The following is a 27211-nucleotide window of genomic DNA, read 5'->3' on the forward strand; positions in this document are numbered from 1 at the left end:
GTATAAAAAGAATCCAGATTTCTGCATACAGTTATGTGTGTGCGTGCACGTGTGTGTGTGTGTGTGTGTGTGTGTGTCACATCACCCGAACAGCTGCAAACACTCAGAGCAGGATGACATTCACACCCAAATACGGTTAAACTGCTGCAGGGTTTTCTTCCTCTTGCATTTCACATACCAGTGCAACAACATTGTGCAAAACACAAACGTTCTCCTTAGTGAGATTTCCTTTAAAAGTCTATTTAGATAATCGTTATATAAAGAATGTATGCAAGTGCTGAGATTCTTAACACATCATCATCTGTGTAACATTCATCACTGTTGGTTTGCTCAGGCTTGTTTGCCCGTAGATAAAATCTTGTACTTGAATTAAATCGTTCTGCTCCGTGTGAGTATTAAAAAAGAGCCAATATGAGAACACACTGTGTGGAGGTACAATGAGAGATAACTGGAGAAGAAATGAGTGTGGGCACAGGATTAAAAAGAAAAGTCCCACACAAAGCTAAAGTTTGAGCCACTATTCATGACCTTTCTTCTAAACAAAACCCTAAAAACTCAACAACCCCAAGCAAGCCCAACTCTGGGGAACATTCAGAGCCATTGGAAAACTCTGAACAGGTTCCTGGCACGCTTTTCGAGGCCACAGTTTGAGCGTACTGACTTTAAAGCGCTTCATCAGGTGCACTGTGCCCAGGCGAGCATTATCAAAGCTCAAGAAGTCCCCCGCCTGAAGAGAGAGAGAGCGGGGGCTTTGATGGCCGACAGGAACCCTCCGGGGTCATGAATTTTTCAGTGCTGGATCGCCGGGTTACAAGGACTCATACAGGTGTAAGGAAGCAGGTTGTCGCAGACATCTGTTCAGCTCCTGGACCCTGGGGTCCCTCCCACCATTCCCCTGTTTCTCACTCAACCCCCCTCCACACACACACACACACACACACACACACACACACACACACACACACACACACACACACACACACACACACACAAGCACACACACAGTGCCTGTAGCCAGACTGCAGGATTCTCAGCAGCTGTAGGTTTTATAAGCAGTCCAAGTACTTACTGGTCTCCCATTTTACCGCCTGAGGGGCTTCAACACCAAAGGTAGAGCGGGAGATGGACACAGCTGCACTGCTGCACTTGCCCGGGGCACAAATAAAGAGATCTAATGCACTTTGACTGTGTTGTTGGGGAGATCTGGGAGCCAGGGAGGCACTTCAGAGCCAACTTAGCACCGTAACATCTGCCGCTGAGTTTTTCCGGAAAAGAGCGGCCGGGGACAGCAGGTAGGGGAAAGCGTCAGCGCCTTTTGAACGGCCGCCTGGCTTTCTTACCCGCCTCCAATACGACCGGTTCGCTATTGTTTTACAAAGCAGCAGCCTACAAAAAGCCGCTAACAAGCTCCTTTATACACGATACATTAACATACATTAACCCTGGCGATCTGTCGCAGAAAGGCAAAGTCACCGCAGACACACTGGGAGGAAAGGACTGCTTATTTCCACCTGTGTGTTTTAAGACTCGTAGCTTCTCATTTCCCTGTTGGTTACGCAGAAAATATGATCAAAATTTCAGTGAAGCTCCATTTCTCAGAAACAGCTCTGTCTAATTCTTCAAAGCTCTCAGCTTTTGTTTTAGTTCCATATAATTATGAGTTTCTGTTCTCATAAATTCAAGGAAAGTGATGCATCCCTTAAATCTACATCTATTGAGAAACATTAAGCCCGAGCAGCGTTTCTTTTTCTGCTTAAACAGCAACCAGTCTATTTGTTCAAAGTATACATATAATGTCACTTTAGCGTCACCTCTGTAACCCTATTAAAATCATTCCGTGCATAAACACCTTATTAGCGCTCACAGACTTGTAGCCTCCTAATGGCAGCACTTGTAACGAGGCGGGTTGCGGTTTTTCAAATGCTAGAAATTTTAACTGCGGACAAAAGTGATCGTGATTCCGAGAATCACGATTTCCAGAGAGCGGGGGTAAAAAAGCAGCCCACTGTGACAGTGTCTTAATTTAACAGCCATCGGTCACATAAACAGTGTGCCAGGAGCATTTTAATTAAGCGACTGCGAGCGGGCAGCGAGATGCAGCCCAGCTCTTGAAGAATGCCATTAGGAGGGGGTGGATGGGTGTTGAAGATGCAAGGGTAGCAGCACTGGCATGGGCAAAGAGCATTTTGGCGGAGGAGGGTAGCAGCGAGAGAGGAAAAGCAAGAGATTAAGTCGCTGGGCTGGCAGGCCGAGTCCCTCAGGTCTCAGACACACATGGCCAGATTGAGATTTTAACACACATGGCCAGATTTAGCCGTGGCAGTGTGTAAGAGCTTGGATCGGGGCATGAGCACTCATAGACAATACTGGACTGTTTGTGCTGTGCCCAGACGAGTGAGAGAACTCGAGTCCTAATGAACTAGCTGGAGCAGTATGAACTGAAGCCTGACAGTTTCAGCAAGGAGCCTCTTAATCGGCAGAGTCGCACGCTGTGTCTCAGTGCTGTAAATACGGTTCGAATTTACAAGTCTATGCAAATGCTGTCTCCTTACATCAGCTGTATGGCTTTGCACATTCTTTTCATAAAAATATTTGGTCTTTCATGTTATTCAACCTTTTTTTTTTTCCCCGAGCGAGGAAATTAACGAAACTGCTCAATTAGATCCTGATTTTTCTCCCTAAATTATTGCATTCACTATTCCATTAAAGCCTTTGTTATGCAAATTAATTATCATTAATTTACTGATTAAATTGGATGACACACTAGGTATTTACATCAGAATAAAGCGAAAAAAGAGAAGGGAGACAGCTAAATAGGAAAAGATCTAACAACAGAGACTAATAACTGTTTGTAAATACATAACAGAATATATTACAGGTGTATTATTTCATGACAAACACTATACTAAATGCCGTGCTGTATTAAATATAATGAACCGACTCCGTGATGAACTGAAAGCAGTCTTGTTGCGAAAAAAAAAATGCAAATGGTGTTAAGTACCCTAGATCAGAGAGCATGAGATTTCTAATTAACAGGGTAATTGGAATTAAACCATAGCATCACAAATAATGAAGTGTTTCGAAAAAGGAGCCAGCGTTAAAGCACAATTACCGAAGTTTGACTCCTCCACCTCTCTCTCTCTCTCTCGCTCTCTTTCTGTCTGTCTCTCTGTCTTTCTCCGAATCACCTCCGCTCAGCCTCTTTGGCCTTTTATTGCCTTTAAGTAGCTGGTGTGGAAATGCTATAATGGGAGAATTGTGTTTGGGGGTGTGGGGGGAGATCGAGGGAACAATAGGTGTGTTAGTCCTCCTCATTAGCGTTATCAGTGGACGTTTCCAGTTCCCACTAACAAGCGGCATGTCGAAGGCTGACACTTTCATTCAGCCGCTTCGGCCCCAGAAGAGAAGTGACAGCTTTAACGGTGGCAGAGGCTTGCCGATTCTAACGAAATGGCCCCTCGCTCTTTGAACCAGATAAGATCTGCCCCCTCCTTTTATTTCCTATCCGATATATTTCGGCACGCGAACTGCAGGAAAGTAGGGCAGATGTCCGGGCGGCTGGTTGTAAATTTGGTAATGTGCGCCGTGTTAAGCTGCAAGGCTCCCCGCACAGCCAGGCCTGCTGGTAACAGGATTAGACGGGGGACCCCAGTGAGCCCACGTCAGTTTTTGGAAATGTGGCTCTGAGAAGAAGGGATTGAGAAAAGCAAATAGAGAATAAGATGATCTGAGCTATGGGGAAAGAGGATCGAATCTGCTGATATTGACTTCTTAACCACTTACACTTCTTACGAAAAAATGAGCATATTTGTTGTGCTGGTTTATTTGTATTGTTTTATAATGATTTATAAAACATGATTGTTTTTAATTATTACTTTGGAACTAATTATTGTAGAATATTAAATGAGAGCTCTGTATTCACTATTAGCAATCCTGAGAATAACCTTTTTTATGTCATTTTTATTTTACTATTTCTTTTTTCGGAAGATTCACAGATCAGTTGATTTTGTTCTAATGCAAAGATTTTTACCAAATATTTTATTTCGAAACATTTTTTTGTTTGTTTGTTTGTTTGTGTCGGTGAATATTTTGGGTCGATTCCCACCGATTTCTCCATTGAAGTTCCCTTTTCTCAGTCAGACGTGATGTACGTTCTGATTTCTTTCTTGATTGCAGTGAGACCAGGAATCACGCTTGCAATTAATTCACGTTATTGTTAATGTCAGCTTTTTTTGTGGGCCAGTTTGTTGCACAGATTTATGTCTCCATGTGTCAGACTTGCATAGAAATCACACAGCGAATCAGTAATGTATTATAATGCCTTCTGCTCTTCATCTGAATCATTTGAATTTTTAATGTGATAAAATGGGAAATATGTTTGTATATATAGATATATAGAACTTTACTATGCGTCGCTTCAAGTATTATTTTCTGCAATAATCAACGAGTGAAATGTGCTCAATATTGAGACAGAGCATCTAATGAGCATTTAAAAAGCGAGAGAATAATTGTATGTGAATCATATTTTTATTAATGTATTACATTAATATATGTATATAATGTATTTTTAGTGCGATGAAATTTTATTCTGCATTCAACATATCATTCGCAATATATTTATTTTACTTCATATAATTTTAGAAATATGTTTGTCTTTTAAAAAAAGGTGTTTAGAAAATATTTATTTCTAAAAGAAATATTTGCAACAGCACTTATTTACAAGAACAACGATGTGACGTGTGTGACTCCAGAAAGCAAAATAAATATTTTTAGTGTCACTTTTATTTCACCAGAAATGACGAGTAATATTTGAAATTTTTTTCTTTTTTAAAACATTTTACAGCACCACATTGTCGACCTTTTCAGCTTCATATTTGGACACTGAAGCACATTATGATTAAGATTTTAACCGTAAATAGCTTGCTTTTAAAAAATAATTTCATTTGCTGAATCTGAATAAATAAATAAATCAGAATAACCTGATCAGATTCAGGCACATGTCCAATTTTGGATGATCCTAATATTTTCTGCATTGATTATTGAAATAGCTTTAAATATGTAGTTCAATTATAATTTATTATGAACCAAAAACAACTTTTTAACTAGAAAAATACAAAAAAAACTTTAATGGGAACATAAAATAAATCAATCAATCAATAAATACATTTTTAATAAACTATCCTGCCCTTCTAGATCCTTTACTCATTGGGCTGGAATATTATGGTATGGCAGAAAATAGTTATACATTTCAAATTATATGGCATTCATCATCATTATGGATGGCTATGATGCTAATGGTAACATTTTATAATCTAACCTTAATGATGATGTCAACTTTAATGACTTATAGGTCGTCCTGCTCCATATATCATTACCGAGTGAATAGTTCAGTCTCGTGGACTTTCAGGTTCGTCTGGACAAAAGAGAGACATAAAAAATGGTGCACTGTTTTCTTTCCTGTAATCTGTATTCGCAAGTCTCAAAACAACATGTAACTTGTACTGAATCCCACTCAGTGTGTGCACAGATGCAGATGCTCTCTTGTGGTCTTATTAGTTATATTTCATCAGATGTTCCCGTCCTTTCGAAAGGCATCTGTCACACGGCACTGTGAAAAATTCTTTCAGATAACATCAATTATTTAGTTATTTAAATTACCGTTACTTATTGTGTACACATCCGGACCAAATGGTGACGCAGAATCGTATTTTCCGCCGCTGTGTCTTTTCGAATTAAGATGAAAGAAACTATCCATGACTGACACCAGCGCTAATTAAGATGTAAAACGGTGGTCAGCAGGTTTCTGAAGGTTACTCTGTCTATACTGAAGAAAGCGATAAACGATGAGGCCACTGATGACATGTGATGCTTTCACTCAGCCTCATGCAAACTACCATTAATGGGAGGGAGGAAGGGAGGGAGGGGGGAAAAGATACCTTGCACATTGTCTGTCTGTGTCGTGTGTGTGTGGTGTGTGTGTGTGTGTGTGTGTGTGTGTGCGCACATGCATTTTTACTCCCCTTAATGAATCTTAATGATACACATCAGGCGCAGTATTCATCTCTTGCATTTGAAGACAACACATGTAACTTCATTGTATGTACTCATAGTTGAGAGTTTCATTTTTTTCTCATATTATAAAATGTTTAATCTTAGGAATCTAACATTTTATTTTTAGTGGATAAAATATGACTTATGTACATGATTCCTGGATTTTTCTGAGTATCTTCCCTTCTTCAGCTGATTGTAGTGGTCATGTAACAGAACCTCAGCTGATAGATAAAGGTGTAGGCAGAATTAAGCCAGGCTAGGACTCAGAACTAGACAAGTGATGTAGAGTTTAGTATAAGCTCAGGAAAGCTGTTTTGTTGTCAGATGATCAAAGAGGAAGTCTTTGCAGTCAGTGTGTAAAAATATAGAAGCCGAAAACAGCACTGCCTGATTTGAGTCATCGTGCAGCTTCAAGACTTGCAATCCGGTCCGGAAATTCACGAGAAAAAAAAACTGCTTTTACACATTACTGTAAACAACATGTCTGTGTGCATGCAGAAAACCAGTATAAACGTTACCACACCTTCATCATACATCTTAGTAATGTTTTAGTGATGTTCGAATTGAAAGGAATTTCACTTGCATTTTAATTTATTCATTCCTGCACACGTTAATACTGATACTATCTCCGTTGGCCAAATACTGCATAAAGTGTAGACCTTTAACAGATATTTTGCAGTCTCTAACAGTATAGTTAATGTTTTTTTCTTTCCATGGTTTTTCTGGGATATGAAATACATGAATTATATAACAGTGTTGATGAATGAATAAATAAACAAACAAACAAACAAACAAATAAATAAATAGAAGAATTTCGAAAGAAATATTGGTAAGGTATTATTTGTATTGTTTGTGGATTTAAATTACTGATTATTATTGTTGTTGTTGTTGTTGTTGTTGTTGTTGTTGTTGTTGTTTAGCTGAGATAGCAATTTCCTTATTTTAATTTCCATACCAGTATTTATTCACACCCCAATTTGCCGAAGTTAGACAGTAACTTTTTGTAAGAATTTTCATAGGTCCTTTTGTCACAAAATGACTTTGTATGGTTTGTCCATCAGCCAGCAAGTACCACAAATTAGACTCGGGGTTAATCGTGTCCAGTGGCATGTCTATTATCTAGTGAAAACCAGAGACCCAGACTTGAGCTAAGTGCTCAATCTTGTGCTCATACAGGACTCAGGCTACAAAGTATTTAAGCAGTTGCCCTTTAACACCTTGTCCATTAGCCAGCGTGCACCACCTACAAGACTCGGTTCTAGCGGTGGCCCTGTTGGTGGCCTCTGTCAGCCCACCTGGGAGAGAGACAGCTGCCTCTGCAGAATCCAGCGCGTGTCAGCCATAATGACTCACAGCTGACACCTCAGCCTAGGCCTTCCGCTTTAGTCTGCCATGTAGCGCATTAGAATAATTACTCCCTGTCATCCTCCATTTAATAGGCGGCCCTCCCCCCTGTTCACACACACTCTCACATTCATGCAGTCGCACTCCCCTCGTTTGCAAACACACACAGGCGCATACACACCCGCAGTTAGACACCCGCTGTTGGTGAATGGTGGCATTAAAACATTGAGCAAATGCCCTTGCCCTGCTTTGCCCATAGCAAAATAAATAGCATTTCCCAATAGCAAATTCCATTTAAAGGGAGTGAATGAGAGATAGGGTGAAGCTGCCGCCTGTATTTGGTTCAAGGGGTAAACAAACTGGAATGTGTGCACACACACACACACACACACACACACACACACACACACACACACACACACACACACACACACTTGCAGATAGAGACATTTGCAGTCTTAGCAAGGCAAGTCTGAGGAGGCATCTCATTATCATGACATCTGCATATCTGAATGCAGACTCCGTGCCCTTAGAGGATGTGCGGACGTTGCCATGTTAGCTCTAGTCCACAGTGAGCTACGAAGCAGAGGTGTAGTTGTGGGGGATTTCAGGGTTGAACTTTCCCTGAAATGTTCTAGATGCATATTTGTGAGTGTTAGCATAACACACATGCAATGCAGCCGAATATACTTCCAGCGGAATATGTCAACATGTTTTGCATAGCAAAATTGTGCTATAAAAACTGTGGATAAAATATCAGGGTAATCATCACAACTCTATATTTAACTGTCAAATGATTTTATTAAGTGTATTTATAAACCTTAAAGCATATTACAGGCACGCACAACAGCGATCTTCTTTTTCTGATTTCGGCTTTTCCCTTCAGGGGTTGCCACAGCGAATCATCTCTCTCCACCTATCCCTGTCTTCTGCATCCTCAACACTTGCACCCACTAGCTTCATATCCTCATTAATTACATCCATATACCTCCTCTTTGGCCGTCCTCTTTGCTTCCTGCCTGGCAGCTCCATGCCCAACATTCTCCTACCAATATACTCACCTCTGAACATGTCCAAACCATCTTAATCTGGCCTCTCTAACTTTGTCCCCCAAATGTCCAACATGAGTTGTCCCACTGCTGTACTCATTCCTAATCCTGTCCAATCTTGTCACTCCCAAAGAGAACCTCAACATCTTCAGTTCGGCTACCTCTAGCCCTGACTCCTGTCTCTTTTTCAGGGACACTGTATCTAAACCTTACAGCATGGCCGGTCTCACCACCCATGCACAACAGCGATATATTTCAGTAAGCGTATCAGAGAAACATCTGTCAACGACAGACCTTCATTTTTGAAAGTTCTGTCTTTTACAAGGTCAGTTACAAAAGTCAGTTGGCTAGTTTACTGTATTGGAGATTTTTCTGGAGAATTTCACAGCCAGCTCAATTCACTGCAACAGCAACATGCCTTCCTGCTGATCACACAGGAGTCACTAGCATAATGGCAGAACCTTTGTGTTTCTGATTCTGGAGGTACAGTGAAGGTTGTGGTTGCTTTTTGGCACCACCTACAGGGAACACCTGTTCCTCTTGTGTTACACCCCCTCAGCAGTTTACTACATATGTGTACAGAGACGAGCCTGGATACTGGACAACAGCTGGAGTAGTGCACTTTTTCTGTGCATCTCATTTAACCAGCATAGAGCTAGAAATGTTGGTCTTGAAGGAAAATCCCAGGGCTGATTAGCTCCTTTCATGAACTGCAGAAGAATGTGAGCCATGTGTGTTTGGATTTACTGAGCTTCCATATTAAGTGACCATATGGATGAGTTCTTTCTCTTTCTTGCTACAATGAATATTCATTGCGGTAAAGGTATAATATATTTCTTATTTACATTTCTATCCAAATTCAAACAAGTAGGTATGTAACAACATCAGGGTTTTTAGTAAAGATCCCCGTTATAGTTTGTACATAAGACAAAAACAAAACAAAAAAAAACAAGAGACTAAAAAGAAGCAGATGGGAAAGAAAACCCAGGACTGAAAAAGAGTGGAGGTGGAATGTTTTACACTACAAATAATGTGAAGACTGTGGTGCATATTATTTTCCAGAAGGTCAGTGCAGTTGCTGTAATAAAGGTCACAGCACATCTTTGTGTCAAGAGGTGAGCAAAAGAGGCAGGAGTGCACACATCACTATAAGCAGTGGAGGCTCTGATTGTGCAAATGAGACAGCTTCAGGTCTAAGTGGAAGTGCCAGTGTCAGAACTAGTTACTTGTAATACTAGGTGGGTTTGTATGTACAATAGTCTTTGGTACCGTATAAATAGTCGGCCTCAACAATGAGACACAGAAAAATGTAAATACGTTAAAACATGCCAGCAAACGATTACGTAAGTTCTTTTCCACATCTAATACAATGAGTTTGCTCGGCATTGTAATCTTTACCTTGTCATACATTCCTACAACCATGTTGGAGCACTCTGCTACCCTCTCGCCAGTGTGTTGTCTGAGCAGCTCAGGTCACATTAACCCAATTCAAACAGCCTCATGCCTCCTCCTTAATTTGGCGTAGCCTGGAGCGGCTTCACGCTGCTACGTATTCTCTGCGGCCATGCAGCAATCACGTTATTTACAGCTTAAATTACCATGCGGCTTGATAAGCATATTTTCCTCAGTCGACGCAACAAGGTGTTTTATCGTCAACGTTTTCTACTGAGCATAGCAGCTCCAGAAGCCCGGGTGTATTTTCATTCTCTGGTGCTTTTGTGGTAGTAAATAACAAACAACTTTTCTGTGTCATAATTTAGAGGTAAAATTTTGGCAAGGAAACGGGAATGAATTAACATCTTAAGACAAGCCAGAGTTATAAATTAAAGATAGATTTGCATGGTTATTTTTTGTGCAAATAAACAAGGGACGTGAGTTATGAACTCTCCAGCAACACGCTATTTTTTCCCTTGATGTTCGAACACAACTTAGAAAACAGCAATCAACGTTCTCTATTCTGCTCTTTTTTTGAGTAGTAGTCTTTACACAACACATTTTGTTACTGTCATTTCAAGCTGAGGAAAATGAATTGGTATAAATCCTCAATGGCCACTTTAATAGGCATAGCTAGACACCTGTTCATTCATGCGCTTATCATCAGATATAGGTCAAACTCAGAATGCTTAAAAAAGAATTCACACACAGTCTAGAATCTATACTGAAAATGTGCGATTTTTATATTTTATTTAAATTTTTTTTTTTTGCAAGTCAGTAGCAGTTATCTGTGCAGCAATACCTTGCAGTAATCGAGGTCAGAGGAGAATGGTCAGACTAGCGCAGATAGATACAGTAATTCAAATAACATCTTTATAGAAAAAGGTAGGCAGGAAAGCACTTTAGAAGGAACAACACAACACATTTTGTTGAATATACATTAGGTTCCACTCCCGTCATGTTCCTATCCCGAAGGCATAGGATCAATAAAGCAAGACAGTTCAAGGATCAGTCAATCTGTTTAGCATTGGTGATTCTTGAGGTGTCATTAGAGGCTTTCTCACTAAGAACAAATTATTAGTTTGCTTTTACTTACACCTTATTAATTGCACTTTAAGAAAGTTGTATAGGTCCATTAAAATAGTGCTAGAAATGAACTACTTTACTTTAATGGTCAAAAGATAAATTTGACTCATATATGGACTTTAGAAATCAAATGGCCAGTAGTGGCTCTGGGTTGTTGATTGAAGGATCAGGGTTCAAGCCCCAGCACTGCCAAGCTGCCACTGTTAACCCTCCCTGCTCCAGGGGTGCTATATCATAGCTGCCCCTGTACTTCAACCACAACCTTCTCAGTTGGGATTTGCAAAGAAAAGAATTCCACTGTGTTGTAATGTATATGTGGTGACAATAAAGGCTTCCATGCTCCAATTCAAGTTACAATTCAGACTTCCATGCCCCAGTTCAACACACCAGTCAAAGTTTAAGATGGCAGATGGACAGTGGGACATTTTGCAGTACCTCATTGATACAGGTATTAAAGGATCAGATATTACAGTCTTAATAACAGGTGACTTAACAACAAAAACAATAACAGTTCTTTTCACTTCTCAGACCCATGTAAAGACAAAGCAATACATGTATTTAAAAAGGGTTTATCATTTCATTATTTTGAGATTGGCTTACAGTACATCATTTACATCCTGTATGTCTTTCTCTATCTTTGCAATGCTTATTAATGCTTTATGGGTGCTTAAAGTAGGTATAGATGAAAAACATTACTTTTTAACAGCTAGCATTATAGATTAACATGAAGTGTATTTTTTTTTTACCTGAACAAATTATCTCAATTAAGAAATGATCATGAATGTAAATCAAATTTGGGTCATTTATGATCATTGAATTAAGTCATTCTGACTCTACTGTAAGCTTAACATTTACACCATCTGCAGACACCCTTATCCAGAGTTTTATAAGCAAATGGGAGTCTCAGGGGCCTTTCTCAGGGGCCCAGTGGAGGCAGCTTAGTGGACCTGGGATTCGACCTTGCAGCCTTCCAGGTGGTAGTCCAACACCTTAGCCACTAGGTAACCACATCATCAAGAGATAAAGAAAACCTCACAATCTGCACCTAATAATGAACAGATAATCTACTTTTTGCAGCCAGTATAATTACATTGAAAATCCTGATGCAATGTTGATCTGCGCTGTACATCTGGCTGTAAGAATAGCTGTACATCTGCCTTTACATCGAAGCTGTTTTGATAGGTCAAGGCATGGAACCCTCATGGGCTGTGTGCCAAAGCCATTTCTGCCCACATTAGCCTCATCACAGGCTTTAATGTGTGCCACCCCATGGGAGGGCGGGCTTCCTGGCACATGTGCACCGACGTGTCCAAATGGCAGGACTCTTGCACACACACACACCGATGCTCCATCCTGACAGCTCCCTCCAATTATCGCTGCCCTTGTCGCATGACTCGCTCTTCCCCTTGCTAAGATCGTATGCGACCCCTGACCACCATCATGCTGGTATACGGCAAGACAAACTGGGGACTGTGCACCCACCCACATGCAATTACATTTACATTACATTTACAATTTACACTCATGTAAATGTGTCAAATACGATTGACTAGTGAATGAGCTCTTTACATGATCTTTAGCTGAGAAATTGTTTAAATTTGTACACTCACCTTCTTGTCTGAAATGTGCTTTGGAATTGAGATTGAATCTATGTACGCTTATGCTTTTTGTAGGCCAAGCCATAGAAAAAGACAGCCTGGAGACAGTATAAAGCACTGATGAGCCCATAAGCTTTTTTCTTTTTGATGCTCCTTTGCTGTGTCTTGAGTTTCTCAGAGGAAATCAAGAGAAGTATGCAGACATGCTAAGAGGGCTGTAGATGTATTTACTTACTCTGATAATGATACGTAAAGTGACATGGTGGAATATCGGTGCACTTTTTGCCTGCTGGTTTCTTTTCTGTAACAGCTTTACAGAAAGAAAGAAAAGACATTGATCTTTGCCATTGATGGCAGAAAATACATACAGTAAAACATTCATTCATTCATTTTCTACCGCTTATCCGACCTTCTCGGGTCACGGGGAGCCTGTGCCTATCTCAGGCATCATCGGGCATCAAGGCAGGATACACCCTGGACGGAGTGCCAACCCATCGCAGGGCACACACACACTCTCATTCACACACACACTCGCACACTACGGACAATTTTCCAGAGATGCCAATCAACCTACCATGCATGTCTTTGGACCGGGGAAGGAAACCCCAGAGGCACGGGGAGAACATGCAAACTCCACACACACACAAGGCAGAGGTGGGAATCGAACCCCCAACCTTGGAGGTGTGAGGCAAATATGCTAACCACTAAGCCACTGTGCCTCCCCTATACATAAAACAAATCATTTTTCATAAGAGGACCACTGTATCAATCTCTCAACACTTTTGTACTATAGTGATTTATATACTATAAAATTGTAGAAATTGCAGAAATAATTTTTCAGGCAATTCATTATGACTGTTGTTACATTTGACTTAAATAAATACACATAAATTTCTGCAGGTGAGATTGAAAAAGTATTCAGTTTTCTACATAACTACAGATTGCTTCCATAATTATCTCTTTTTATCAATCTTGGACAAAAATTGCCTGATTTTTAAAAAAAAAAAATGTAATACTTTTTATAGCTGTCTCAGATCTTGGTGGGAACATTTTCCTATCCAGCTGACTCTGCTTCGTCCTCATTTCACCTGCCATTTCACCTAGTTTAACATAAATATTAATAACACTAAAAAAATCAAATGCTTTTCTATGTGATCCAACTAATTCTTTTCCAAACAACACCCTGGCCTTCATCATGATTATTTTATCACTTTAAATTCTTTATGCTTGAAGCTCTGCAGCAGTAGCCCCAGTGGAAGATGGTATGGGGGCCTGGCTTTCACCGCAGCTATTTGGAATGACGCTTCCTCTGCGGCTCGGTCCCGCTCCCTCTGTTGGATTTCACTTGTCCATTAGTGCCATCTGTGCCCGGCTGTGCCGTCTGTGAGCGTCCGCACTCCGCCAAAACGACTGGCATTTTCTCTCAAACAACCAGGGGATGGTGCCCAGAGCTGTTATCTGGCAATGATGAACCCTTACCCTGACAAAAATATTCTGGGGAAAGAGGAAGGATAGTGATTAGGAAACATCTGCACGCTTTCTGTGACGTCACCTGGGCAGTTTTTATGGGAAAAGGCTTTCTGAGCTGTTTACTAGCAGGTGACGCTTGGGTGAGAAATTTTAGTTATTCTTTAAATATTTTTGACATAAAGGGAAAGTTTAATATTATGAACGTAGACCACTGCAGACTGAAAATATTCAGTTTTGAGCTTTAAATTTATTTGTTAGTGCCCCATTGTTGTGCATTTTATTTTATGCTTTGTATGTTAAATATACACAGGATCTCTTTAATGTTGTGATTTAGTGTACTGGTGTGCTAGAGTATATTTATGATATATATGGTTTTTACCAGAGGTTGAAACGGTGGTTTAAGAAAGCAGCAGCTTCCTGGTACTGAGTCAAAATCCTGTCACTCTGCCTATGGTTGAATCTTGAAACCATTTGTGCTTTAGTCTTCTGGTCCCAGCATATGATGCACGATTCTGCACACCTTCTATTCATAAAAACATTCAGAGCTATATGAGAGGAGTTAATTACCATTACTGCTGCTTTTATTGCTGCATTGTATACTTTTATTGTCGCATGTTACTGCGTTTAAACACCTGCTGTTTTAAAACACATGGATTTCCGCACCGTTTTAAGCCAAGCATAATGTTTGCCATGGTAGCCCTGAAAATTGGTTTTCTGGTCAAGCATCGATCGTTCTATTGTGATACTTTATCACATTACAAATCAATAGCTTTTTTTCTGTTCTCAAACATTCTTGTTATATGGGATCTTAATAGTCATACTGTGGATATCCATGCTTACTAGGGTTTAGGGCCTTGCCCATGTGCTCAACAGCGACAACTAGGCAGTGTTGATCAAAAGCCCAAGCCATAAGCACTGCTAACACTTTATAATGCAGTTCCTTAATAATGCTAACTGAGAGGTAACTAATCAAGTGTTACCAGAGTAGTTCCACAGTAACTACTAAGCACTATAATAATCTACTTCATTTAAGTGTTTATATTAAACTATTTTTAATTACTATACTGACAAAATGGTAACAATGGAATAATATAACTATAATCAATCATTAAATGACTTTTTATTCGATTCTTAGTGTAATGATACTGTATCAAAGGACAAATCAGTTGCTTTTTTTCTACTCTAATGCTGCTCTCAAACATTTATATGGGTTTATTTGTATCCTATCATCTGTTATTCTGACAGGCTTTGAACTTACAGAGCATTGCTTTCACCATTGCACTCAGATGCATCTAAACAACTGTCGGAATATTCAAATTACCAATCGATCAAATGGTGAGATACTGTAGGTAGCCAGTATCTTAACGCCACTGAGACTTATTGTGTTTTTAACCCTCTTTTAGCTCTTCCCCTGTCATCTTAGTAAATATGGACCTGGTGATAAACTATATGCAAATGTTATGATGCTGGATTTTAGCATAACAGTTTTTTATGATCAGTTCCAGATTAAAAAGCATCACTTCCCTTTGTGTCTCCTAGTTTAGTGCAGAACTGCTCAAAGTTTGTTTGCTAATCATATGCCACTGTATGTCCTCTTTTTCAGAAAGGTTTCTAAGATAAATTTGATGTTAGCACGGTGCTATTTTATGTCTGTGTATATCACATACTGAAGCCCTTTTATTGGTATAAACTAAATTGGTATGTGAATCACACATTGCTAGCATGCATTAATCAGTATATACTGTAGATGTTAAATTTTGATACTGGAACACTTAGAGTACGCTCCTTTTAAATAAAATAAACCTTAACTGTTATGTATTCATGCAGTACACTTGAATTTCTATATCACAGCTTTCATGGGTTAAGGCCCTTGCTTTTGGGCCAAGTGGTGTCAATTAGTAGCCCAAGCTTTAAATACTTAGTTTGATTTTTAAATAGTAGTCCGTGTAACAATTTACAATAAAGTTCCTTAATTCATTCTTAAATACTTACTAACTTAACAATATTGGTATTTGGTAGACAGCCTTATCCAGAGAGGCTTACATTTATCTTACTAATTACTGCAATTGACGGTTAAGGGCCTTGTTCATGGGCAGCCTGGTGGCACTGGGAATTCAATTCACGATCTTCTGATCAGTATTCCAACACCTTAACCACTGAGCTACTGTACCACTTATAGCTATCAAGTTCTGGCATATTATATCCTCACCAATTACTAATCGCTGTAATAAACTATTATGTAATTAAGTATTGATTAAGGAACCATATTTTCCTGCTACCAAACATATTTCTACCATATTTCTACACATAGGGCCATTCAGATTTACCAAAGTCACATCAATATTTATAAGGGGATATACGTAAGTATCCAGAGAAGGGTTTAAGCATAAGTCACGTCTTATATATCCATGTTCTGGAAAACATATTAAGAATATTATCCCTCATGTGCTTTATTGTATCTAAGGATACCAGATTATTTTTGAACAGAAACATGAGAAAATGGGTTTTTGATTAAAAAAAAATCTTAAAAAAACTTTGTAAGCTTTAAAGTGATTAAACTATGAATTAATTATTTAATAATAATAATAATAATAATAATAATAATAATAATAATAATAATAATAATAATGATAATAATAATAATTAAAAAATAATAAATTAATTAATTAATAGTGTGTATATTGTGAAAAACAATGAGAATGACTCCAACAATTTATTTATTAGTTATCATCAGCCTTGCATTAGCTGACTCCCAGCACTTAGCAGACATAGTGACAGTAATAATAATAATAATTTTTAAAAAAATCTTATGAAATACACTTTGCAGTATTTATGAGCTGTATTAAAAAAAATCAGCTTGACATATCGTGATTTTATAATGTTCCTCATATGAGATAATACAATGCAAGACAAAGCCAAGATTTGAACTGTGTACAACTGAAAGACACATTTGTTTTACTCAAACTCCATCCTGGTTGTCATGAAACGTTTGACTAGTGTTTAAGATTAATCCTCACCATGCACATGTAGCTTAACTAAGACTACACCAATAGTCTAAAGATTTATGAGTAACTTCATTCTCAGTAAGATGTCCATTCTTCAGTGTTTGCTGTATCTTTTGGGACTAACCATCAGCCTACTTCCAGCTGTAGCTCTAGCCACATGTTGAACTTTTAATGTGTTCAATATGTGGAGTGGGAGTGACTGAATCTTGCAGTATTGCATCATTCTAGAATTTTCAGTGAGACGCCCTACTAAATTAAATAGCTTAGAGTCAGTATTTGTTTATTTATTTATTTATTTATTTATTTATTTATTTATTTATTTATTTATTTATTTATTTATTTATTAGATGACTAAAAAAATCTCGTTTTTGGTCATTTACATTGTTGAAGTATTTTATTCAAAATTTTAACGATGTTACTCAGAGAACAAGGAAGTGCCAAACAGCGCCTTAGAGAGTTCTAATTTCAAGGGATTCAAGCTGTTCCAGTGCACGGGTTTATCAGAAGATGAGATGCAAACTTGCAGATGGACTGGTCCATTGGCCTGGTGCCCCAACACACGGCACAGTCAGCACATGACATGCTCTCTGAAGCCTGACGCTATCAACGTTGTGTGCTATATAAATGCCTCCAAGCATAAGAACATAGAAAGGAGATGATGCCATACAGTGTGAGTTTGGCTGATCTCTATAGGTGTTACATATGTTTTGAAATAGAGAGCGGAGCGTTTTGATGAGACTGAGGCTTTTACATAAGATGGACAGAAATCAAAGTGTTTTGAAAGGTTTTTATGTTTACATAAACTGCCATGATCTTTCCTTTTTTACTTCCTTTTTTCTCTTGAGATGTATGAAGCTGGTCCATGGACTGTAGAACGATAAGAACATTTTTTGTTGTGATTTTGTTAAAGCCTAACTGCAGTAGAAAGCATATAATCATCAAAGCAGTTTCGTCTTAAATGACAATATTCCTGTAATATGGAGTTTTTAAAGCTTTTGCTGAATTATGCAAATTTTTTTCTATCTATCTGATTCCATCACCACTGATTTCTAGCCCTCTATCCTTCTATTTTCTTGGCATTGTTATGGTAGGGTCTTGCCCACCTCAGGCCACCATGGCACAGAGTGCAGAAGGAAGTGCCAAACCTGAGCCTGCTGCTACGTTGGAGTGAGTGTTTCAGAGCGGGACTGACCGTATTGTACCACACCTGGTCAGCTCTCTAGGCCGTTGTATGCAGAGCAGGGCAGCTTTTCATAGCTCCTCCGTCAAAGCTCTTGAAATCCAGTGAACTTAACGGCGTAGTCGGGCCATGGCCAAAACAGCATCTGATGCGCCTTATTTGTTGACAGAACGAGATCTAGCACAGAGGGTCTGCCTCACGCGGCTTACAGGAGAAGCCTTCCATTCGTGGAGAGTATACGGCACTGCCGGGTTTTGTCCAACGTGCATTAGCACTTGCAAAAGTAGGGCAAATGACGGCAACTTAAAGCATTTATTTATGGTCTTGGCAGTAGAGTATTTTTAAACAAAGATGCATGGCAGTGGTGATATGTAATAAAGTAACATTATGAGTTAACATAATGAAAAAACAAATTGCCTAATTGTTACCTAAACGATCATAGTAGTCTTTGTTTTTATATACACTGTAAAAATTTATTGTAAATTCAATCTTACAAAAACAGAGCTAACAACAATGCTATAAAAACAAATATAAGTATGTTTATAGTAACATGCTGAAATATATTACACAGTATAAAATGACAAAGTCTAGTACATTTGCTCTTTTGGCTGATGTTTTAACAACAAAAAAATTCCAGGATACATGAAGACTAAGGGTCTTGCACTAGGACACAACTTATGGCAGTTTGGCAGTTTTGGGGTTTGAACCCAGGCAGAACAAACTGAGCTAGCTTACAACTGACTCAGACACTTTACCCACTGAATTAACTCACACTAAAGACAGGATTCAATCAATGCAACTTAGTTTACAAATGAATAAGTATACTGCATTAGGTGGTGTTTTATCCTCTGTAAAATTGGACACGACTTTACTGTAACTGTATTCTAACCCTAACCCTACTTTGATTTTTTGATTCACACCGTTATTGAACATTAACATCACTTTTTTTAGTAGCAGCAGTAACCTACCCTGACCAAGCAATGATAAACAATGCATGCTTTATATTTTCCAAACTGTAAGCATATATAGTGTTATATAAATATATATATATATATATATATATATATATATATATATATATATATATATATATATATATATATATATATTGAATGCAATGTCTTTTCTTGAAGTGTGTGTGTGTGTGTGTGTGTGTGTGTGTGTGTGTGTGTGTGTGTGTGTGTGTGTGTGTATGTGTGTGTGTGTGTGTGTGTGTGTGTGTGTGCGTGTGTGTACACATCTATTTGTAAAGGAATAAGCTGTGCGAGAGCTCCCTCTTTTTGCCAGTTGTTTAAGTGTCTCCTGTGATCTGAACCACACTCTGAAGCCAATAAACTATTTACACTCTGCCACTGAGCGACCAGGAGGCCAGCAGACACACAGTCACATTCAGAAAACAGAGCAGAAACTGTGTTCCTGTAAATCTAGCACACAGTACAGTATATCTATCTTTGCTGAATACAGACAAGTTCACATCATAAGTTTATTTGTCTTTGCTTTTTGATATTTAAATGTTCTGCCCAAAATAAAATCAGGTTTTAATAGTTCTGTGAGAATGCAATGATATTAGACTTTTATAAATTCACTATAAAAGTTACTTGTCATGTTTGAGGAAAATGATAAGATTTTTAAAATACTAACAGAACATGGTAGATATTTTTTTAATTAAAAAGAAAAAAAAAACGAAGTCAACAAGATTTAAGTGTAGAGTTAAATATTTAGAATTATGTTTTTATGTAGTTGTTTTTATTTTTATTTATTTATTTATTTATTTATTTATTTATTTATTTATTTATTTATGAAAGCTCTGTTTTAAACATCACCTGCAAATCATGTTACATTCATTCAATTTTCTCAGATTTATTCCTCAGGATAAAAATAAATCATTAAAATATTAGTCAATTATGAAAAGGTGCCTGTGGTATACTAAGAAATATATGAATGTTCATGGAATGTCTTGTACGTCTTATATAGATTTTTTTCTGAATGTCTTTTTTTTTTTCTCTTTCAGGGACGCTGCATGAATTTCAATCGAGTTTCTCATCGCTAGAAAGACATCATGCATCAAAAAATATTGAGAAAATATCAGAGGAAAAATCAAAAAAACTGTTTAAGGGTTTGTTTATTTGATTTTTTTTTTCTTTTGAGAAAATATTCTTTGTCCATTGGCCATTGTATTACAACATGTATTAGTTTAACAGCCTTTCGATTGATCCCATTGGCCATGCCATTATATCTGAATCTGTCTCCATGTCTAAAGGCATAACTTCCTAATATTTTAAGATTAATGTATGAGGAATCAATCACAAGAGTTTGTGCCACATTTGGGTTGTATTTTTATACACACCAAGGGTTTAACATATTCTGACCATATTGTGCCTTATGTGGGGGTGAAAAAAAAAGGAGCTAATTTTAAGGACACAGACGGAGGCTACTTTAGAGGGGAAAATAAAAAAGAGAAAGTCTGTTTGGCGTTGGAGTCAATAATCCCAGTAGACTTGGTGAGTGCAGAAAGTCCAGTGCCTCTTGGCAATGTCTCACCACAAAGCCTCTCCAGTATCGCCCAGTGCCTAGCGGGACCTCTGTGACTGCAGATCCTGTCATTTTAACACTGAGAAGTGCACACGCATGACAAACTGTAGACAGAACGCCCTAAGGTCCTGGATGCGCTAGGACTTTGCCCTTTAGTTTTGTAGAGACACCTTTCCATCATCACGCACTCAGGAACAGAGTAATTAACAGAGCGTTACAGTATCTCTCCACGAGACATCACATGACCAAAGCTACCTTTTGGCGCTTTTCTGTAACTAATATATTCCCTCAGTTAAAAATGCACCTTAATGTACAAATATAAATATAGAGATATAGCCGTCAAGCCACAGCTGATCTTTAAAATCTCTAACTTAAAAGTATCAAACTTAATTAAATTAATTAAAGGCACAACCAGTCAGCATCCTTCAAAGCATGTGCTCATCTTTTTTTATGCCTTTTGACACCTAATGACCCATTACTGTGTGTGCATCAGTTGGAATTAAAACACGCATCATGCAAATCCCAAAATACGAATTCTGAAAGGGTGTCAGACGAACGAGTATTGTTCATTTCCAGATATTATCCTCATCTCACACACACACACACAAGCAATATATATTATTTGTACATCCGTCCGACGCGCTGTCATGACGCCGTTCAGGAAATGATGCCAGTGCTGATAGAAATGCCGTCGGGGAAGAGGGCAGCAGCTGAAGGGAAAAAAAAGGCTCGAACGATCCAGTCACTTTGGATGCACTACTTCAGATGCAGAATGGATATTCGAGTGGAAATCTGACAAAGCGCGCCAGCTTTGATGGGAAGCAGTATAGACAATGACCAGTGGCTGGGTCAGTGGGATGTCTCGATGCAAGCAGGGAAGCTTATCAAATGACACTAAAAATAAGTTCAACAACCATCAAGTTTGAGGGGGAACGAAAAAGGGGTGCAGACGCTCCTATTCTGTGTGCAGACGAGAGCATGTAGACAGTAGGGGAAATGCCAAAGCACGCCGCTCTAATTATTCCTTTGTTGTCTTCATTTGAAAGCCGTGATTTACTCCTCAGGCCGCAAACCAAAAAAAAGTCTTAAAAATAAATAAATAAATAAATAAATAAGCGTATTTTGAACAAATTCATTGCATTTTTTTGGGCGCATACAAAAATATTATTTGTCATTCTTATTTTAACAAATGTCACAATTTCATGAACTGATATTCAAACTAATTTGATATTTACACAGACTAACACAGCTTTTTTATTATACTATCTCACATATAAAAGTTATCAGCACATTTCAGCCTTGGTCTCCAGTGCACTATTGTGGAGAGCTTTGAGTCATAGCATTTATATATATATACTTTCCACTCTTTTTCTTTTTAAATGTATTTTATATTTATGTGTTTTTATAATTATCACATTGGGTCTCTTACTATTTCTGCACAATAATGTACTTTCACAGGGATTTGTGGCTTCAATTATACTGACGTGCCTCATAATCCAATTTTGCACCTTTTTTATTTACAAGATTAAAATTTCAATCTAGTTCTGTGTGTAAACTTTTTAGTAATCAAAAGCACCAGCATGGAAATTGGTCTGTTTTTATTATTATTATTATTATTATTATTAGTAGTAGTAGTAGTAGTAGTAGTAGTAGTAGTAGTAGTAATAATAATAATAATAATAATAATAATAATATTTTTTGTGCTTTTTTTAGACTCATTTTTTAAGTGGCATGCAAAAACATAAACAAATACTAGCAATCATTATAATAATAATAGCAGAAAATTAGCAGAAAATGTTTCAATATTTTTTAAATGAAAATATTCAATTAATTACAAATGTTCAGCTTTAGGGCTTGACATAAGATTGCACTAGTGTCTTATTAACATTTTTGTTTTTATGAATTTTAATGATAATGCTGTGATTTTAAACTGAATGTGTAATTTAATTGGCATCCAAAGGAGAAATCGTGTACATTTTCAGGAATAATTTATTTAACAATAACACACAAGTTGATGTGGATCTGTTCCAACCTTACGATCCTCCGTTTCTGTTCCAGTCATTTTTATTCATATTAAATCTTGCTAATATTTCTCATATGCATATTGAAAATGTGAAAAATGAGTGAAAACAAGTTTGCTGGGTGATGCCTCACACATGGGCATTATTAGTGAGTGTACGCAGAGTGGTTATAAGTGTATTGTACATTGCAGCAGTATTCACAGATATAGTAGAATGCTTCACAGGTGCTAAAATATCCTGTATTATCCTGTAAAACGTTGCTTTGCACTGTGAGTGAAATCCGTCGTCATGGAGCTTTGCTGAAACATTTCATTTGCATTATTGTTCTGTCCATTTGTATGAAATAAATGTAGCTATATTTTGCCAAGGAGAACTGTGGTCACTGTGCATAAGCACCCAGATGGTATCATTGAACACCAACAGATTCATCAGCTACACACATAAGCAGATTAACGCTCAGCTGAGCATTTTGTGCAGCTTAAAACACTTCGCAGTAACAAAGATTCAACCCCACATTTTCATATGCTTTTAATTCTGCTCTTTTATGGATACTTTATCAGTAATTATTTCATGTAAGTAACTTTTTCATAGCATTAAACAAAGTACTGTCCAACTCCATCGACAACACAGAATACAAACTCTACAATTAATTCCATATTTTTTTTACATGGTTCTTTTCTTAATTTATTTCAAGAAGGAATTCCACTTAAAGAAACTTAAAGAAACTTACTAACTTTCTATGTTGACCTCATCGGGTACAGTTTATTTATTCAAAAGTTTAGCATATTGTTCAGTTTTATAAATGTACATTTCATTTAAGTTTGATTAAAATATAAAAATAATAATAATAATGATAATAATAATAATAATAATAATAATAAAACAACAATAAAATACAAATAATAATAATTATTATTATTATTATTGTTATTATTTTTATTTTTGTTGTTATTAGTATATTAGTAATAATAATAATAATAATTATTATTATTATTATTTTAGTTTGTATATAAAATACAAGGGAAGCATGGTGATTAGCTCCAGGGTGAATGGCTCGATTTTGATCTCCCACGTTTCCCCCATGCTTTCATGTGTCCCACTTTCCAAGATCATGTATGTAGGTGTATCAGTTACACAGAATTGCCACTAGAAGTGTGTAATTGTTAATGCGTGTGTTTGGTGGACTTGATGGACTTGCATTCTATAATAGGCTCTGGATCCACCATGACCCTGACCAGGATGAAGTGATTACTAAAGATGTAGGACAAATAAAATTATTAAATGATGCAAAACCACTTATTTCATAATACACCTGCTGGAATCTGTGGGTCTTGGTTAACACTATTTCCTGTTTTAGACTGAAAGGCTGTTAAAGGAAAAACTGGAACATTTATCCAAACTGAACTACATCCAACATATGTGTGATTACCACAAGACAGTAATTCTGACATTTCTGTTTTTAGGAAATAAATAGAAAACTTGTTAACTTGTTAACTCACTTTTACTGGAGATATAAAGGCAGTTGCTGTTGCAATCAACATTTATATCAGAATTCTTTCATACTTTTCCAGTCCAATGTATCTGTAAAGCTTTTTGAGAAGGTATTTGTTAAAGAATAAAGATTTGGGTTTAAAGCGTTAGTATTCATACATTCATTCATTTCCTACCGCTTATCCGAACTTCTAGGGTCACGGTGAGCCTGTGCCTATCTCAGGCGTCATTGGGCATCAAGGCAGGATACACCCTGGACGGAGTGTCAACCCATCACAGGGCACACACACACACTCTCATTCACCCACACACTCACACACTACGGACAATTTTCCAGAGATGCCAATCAACCTACCATGCATGTTTTTGGACCGGGGGAGGAAACCGGAGTACCCGGAGGAAACCCCCGAGGCACATGGAGAATATGCAAACTCCACACACACAAGGCGGAGGCGGGAATCGAACCCCCAACCCTGGAGGTGTGACGCAAACATGCTAACCACTAAGCCAACGTGCCCCCCCTTCCGAATTACATACAGTATAAGGAATTGTTAAATATTGAATAAAAATGAAAAAAACTTCATAAGAATGGCTCTAAGGAGATGTCTTCTCGTGTCTTTCATGCTTAGATCATTATGTTAAGAGTAAAATGATTGTAGTGTTGAATTTGAACCGATTTTAACCCTTAGACTTTATTACTTCCACTTTTCCTGCTCCAGTCTGCTGGATTTTACATTCAGTCTTACACTCCAGCTGAATCTTGAATTATTACAATGCATGACTAACACCATCTCACACCTCTCAGGGCCATAGCTCTCTGAAATGAGGCGTGATTGAAGTTTCATGAAGCTGCTTTTAGCAGTAAAACAACTTTAATTCAACCATAGGTCAAAAGAGAGAATGGCATGTCCACACAGGCAAAGTAGTACAAATTAGTAGCAGTGGATGGCTCGTTATTACAGCGTTCACACCCTCTGATGGTCTGCTCATGATGTGGAAATGTTGAATTACCAAGTTTTAAATGAATAACTCCATTTTTGCAGTTTTATCTTCCCATTATATAAAAAAAAGAAAGTTTAAAAGATAAATGGATTCTAGAAAGTGGTGCCCTGGACAATTCAGAAAACAAAACCCCTGGTGTGTTTTTATGTTTAATACATAATCAAGCATGAAAATGCCTGATTAGATTATATAATGAGTCATAGCATTAAAACCACCTTTCTAATATTGTGTAGGTCCCCTTGTGCTGCTGAAAAAGCTCTAGCATGTCAAGATATGGACTCCAAAAGATCTCTGAATGTGTGCTGTGGTATCTGGCACCAAGTTCCTGTATACTGAGAGGTGGGGTTCCATACTGTAGATCAGAATTGTTTCTCCAGCACGTCCTTTAGATGCTCAATTGCATTGAGAGGCCAAATCAATACCTTGACCTCTGTCATGTTCCTTAAACCGTTCCTGACCTGAACTTTTTGCGGCATGGCAGGGGTCCTGCTAAAAGAGACCATGGCTATTAGGGAATACTCTCATCATGAAGGAGTGTACAGTACTTGGTCTGCAACAATGTTCAGGTAGGTGGTGCATGTCAAAGTAACATTCACATGAATTCCAGGACCCAAAGGTTCTCAGCAGAACATTGCTTTCTTCCCCTAGTGCATCCTGGTCCTCCTGATGCATACTCACCTAGCCATCTATGTGATACTAATGATTCATCAGACCAAATCTTTGATTATTGCACCATGGTCCAGTTCTGATGCTCACATGCCCATTGTGGGTGTTTGGTCTGCAGCCATGTAACCCTTTACACAAGCTGAGATGCATGGTGTGTTCTGATACCTTTCTATCATAGATGGTAATTTTTGGGGGATTTGACCAGACAGGCTAACCTATTAATGTATTATATGTGCAGTGTATTTTAATATATGTTTGTACCATTATCATCAAAATTGTACTGAAATGTGTAGCGATAAAAGGCATTTGTCTAAAGAGATAAAGACCATATGGACAAAAGACCATATGTTGATTTTATGGCAGTAATAAAATGAAACTGCACTTCCTGTGGTTGGTTTTAAGTGAAATGACTGGTTTAGGCAGCTGTTTTGCTCCTTAAGCCTCAGTCGTCACAGTTTTTACAGAATCTTTGGGATCATATAACTGGATAATAACCTTTCATAATGTGGCTGTTCTCTGGAAGCGTACAATTTCACACTTGTATTTTAAAACAAATAAAACCTTATCCATTTCATACTGTAAGTTATTTTGTTGTTTCTAGGATCAGGGATTATACAGGTGGAGGATTATACTTTTATGGCTTTCTTGCTCAACAATTTTGACATTTAGGACATAACCCGAAGGTTGTGGTGAGTAACTGAACTGATTTGTATGGTTAAGTTTAATTATTTTTATGGATGTTAAACCTTCCATAAACACTTTTTTCTCTGATCAACTTTGTGGTAAAGCTGAATCCTATCCCAAAAAAACCCTGTGCATGAGTCTGAAACATACCACAAATAGGACTGCTAGATTGTTTGTAATTAGGATAGTTCTGTCCTTGAACATAGTAAAAAAAAAAAAAAAAAAAAAAACTCTCACCATCTTTCTTTTGGTGAAACTTTTCATGTAAAATTTTGTACAATTAAAATTATGTACAATTTTTACAATAATTATGGACTAAATGTGAGTTGTGGGTATTATAAATGTGTATATTGTTGTACACACTGCTACATACACAGTGATACAAGTGGTTGTTGTTCAGAGGATCAGAGTTCAAACCCCAGCACTGCCAAGCTGCTACTGTTGGGCCCTTGCGCATGGCCCTTAAACCTCTCTGCTCCAGGGTAGCTGTATCATGGCTGACCCTGTGCTCTGACCCCAACCTCCAAAGTTTTTACTGTACTGTAGTGTATATGTGACAAAATAAAGGCTGCTGCTTCTTCTTTTAAATTTATAATAA

The 27211-nt window shown here is 37.8% G+C and overlaps 1 protein-coding gene across 1 annotated transcript in view; it reads left to right on the plus strand.

The window, feature by feature from the left end:
* antxr2a (ANTXR cell adhesion molecule 2a) overlaps positions 1–23133 on the plus strand; it is a 41504-nt gene extending 18371 nt beyond the window's left edge. The window contains exon 17 of the mRNA XM_027138404.2: positions 20229–23133. Coding sequence (XP_026994205.1) covers positions 20229–20267 — 39 coding nt within the window. The 3' untranslated portion in view covers positions 20268–23133. The remainder of the gene's footprint in view (positions 1–20228) is intronic.
* Positions 23134–27211: the final 4078 nt, after the last annotated feature.

The sequence above is a fragment of the Tachysurus fulvidraco genome, chromosome 9, assembly GCF_022655615.1.
Source record: "Tachysurus fulvidraco isolate hzauxx_2018 chromosome 9, HZAU_PFXX_2.0, whole genome shotgun sequence".
In the NCBI taxonomy this organism is placed as follows: Eukaryota; Metazoa; Chordata; class Actinopteri; order Siluriformes; family Bagridae; genus Tachysurus; species Tachysurus fulvidraco.